At 46.3% G+C, this 1,929-nt stretch overlaps 1 protein-coding gene across 1 annotated transcript in view; it reads right to left on the bottom strand.

Annotated features, from left to right (window-relative positions):
• Positions 1–1,929, bottom strand: part of CTPS2 (CTP synthase 2) — a 37,016-nt gene that overhangs the window by 26,178 nt on the left and 8,909 nt on the right. The window contains exon 3 of the mRNA XM_010830628.1: positions 780–880. Within this exon, the coding sequence (XP_010828930.1) occupies positions 780–880 (101 nt within the window). The remainder of the gene's footprint in view (positions 1–779; positions 881–1,929) is intronic.

Genomic DNA, 1,929 nt, shown 5'->3' with positions numbered 1-1,929 from the left:
ACCACTAAGCCAAACACTGTTTGGGGGCCATGATAGAAATTTGAACTTGGGCAGTCTGCCTCTAAGATACAAAAAATGTTCATTATTCTCCTCTCCTGCCTGGCAGTTAGATCAACTGACATTTAGATAAGGAGTACATGGATGTTATTCTCATTCTGAACACTGAGAGGAAGGGAAGCAGTGAACACGTGGCAAGTAAAAATACTATGCTCTTTCTTTAAACAGCTAATACTCACTTCTCACCTCCAAATTACCTCTACAGTTGGACTTCCCTAACTCCATCTTTACTTTCAAAGCATTTTGCAAATAGCACTGAGTAGAATGCATTCTGCAACTGTTTGGTCCCCACTTACAGACTGGTGCATGCCCACCCCAGGAATACTCATCCAGTTTAAGCCAATCTCGCCCACTGACTTGTGACCAAAAGAGCAAAGACCATCTATATTGCTCCATGCTGTAATCCTACCTCCTAGCTGGGTGTCCAGCATACATGATACCATCTATTCACATTCCTTGAATGAAGGAAGATCAGCTGCTTAAAAACCCATAAGGAAGGGACTTCCCTGGCAGTCCAACCATTAAGGGTTAAGACTTCCTGCTTCCATGGCAGAGGGCGCAGGTCTGACCCATGGTTGGGGAACTAAGATCCCACATGTCCACAGGGTGCGGACAAAAAAATTAACAAATAAAATAAAAATCTCAGTAGTTCCATATTAAAAAAAGTGTTTTTTTAACTCATAAGGATACAAACTTATAAAGAAATAAAGTTCCATGCTTGCCTCAATAACGCATATTTGGGGCTCTTCCTTATGACCATCCACAGGCACCATGGCTTGATTCATAACCCACTCCTGGACAGCATCAGTAATGTGAGGGACAACTGCAGAAAGAGGTAATAATTAGCACAAAAGTGTATTTCAGTGTCACGGTTATGAGAAATGAATGTATTAGTGTCTGTTGACCTCCCAAATAACCTGAAAGCCACCTGGCAAATGAGACAAGCTCCAGTCCTAGTGTTACTATCCATATCCCTGAAATTAATATTACTGACCCAACACAGATTTAGTCATTTAATGTTATGCCATCTCTTTTGAAATCCACCAACCCCAGAGAAACACAGAGCAGAAGTGCCATCTTTGAAGCAACTAGAAAACATCTAAAATGCCAACTAAAAACTGTGCAAGGAGGGCTGCTAAGGGTGCTGAATGCCAAATTCCTAGGGGAAGAAGGACGCAGAGTGGCCCAGCCCTGCAAACCCTGGGCAGCCCACCAGCCAGTGGGGAGGAGTCACTGAGAGGATGTAGAGGAGGCCTGCAGGCTGACCAGAGGCCCGCAGCGGCTACTGTCAGCTGAAGAGGCTAAAAGGTGGCATCTCCACAAGCACGAAGCTCCGGGCTAAGTGCTGAGCAAGCCTGCAGCAGCTAGTCTCAGCCAAAGAAGCAAAAAAAAAGTGTTTTTGTTTCTAATTAAGTAACCTAATACAACGTAAGAAGGAGAAATGGTGGCCTCTGGGAAACTGACGTGGAGAAGCACCTGTCAAGTCAGTCACCTGCCCCACCAGCCCTTGGGGCTCCCAGGCACCCCTCCCCCTCACTCCAGGCGGGAGGAAGTCGTCTCTGATTGGTGCGTTTGGAACGACCCATTGCAGCATGCCCAGCCCAATACCTTTCTGTGAGGACTGGGTAAGTCAGCTCTCCCTCCATGTGGGCAGCACAGGCACTCAGACTGCAGGTCCAGGTTTGGGACCTTGCCCTTTCCCTAATTTGGGGAGGTGACTGGTATGAGGCAGCAAACTCTCCCTCCCTCGGGTTTTCCCAATAGAGAAAAACTATTAGAAAGCACAGCTGCACCAATAGAGATCTAAGCCACACCATCCAGTGTCGGCAGTAACATAGCTGATCTTTTGAGCTCCATCTGTCCAATTTCTTT

Source organism: Bison bison, unplaced genomic scaffold (genome assembly GCF_000754665.1).
Source record: "Bison bison bison isolate TAMUID 2011002044 unplaced genomic scaffold, Bison_UMD1.0 scf7180017864518, whole genome shotgun sequence".
NCBI classification, from domain to species: Eukaryota; Metazoa; Chordata; class Mammalia; order Artiodactyla; family Bovidae; genus Bison; species Bison bison.
This window is presented reverse-complemented; position numbering and strand designations above follow the sequence as displayed.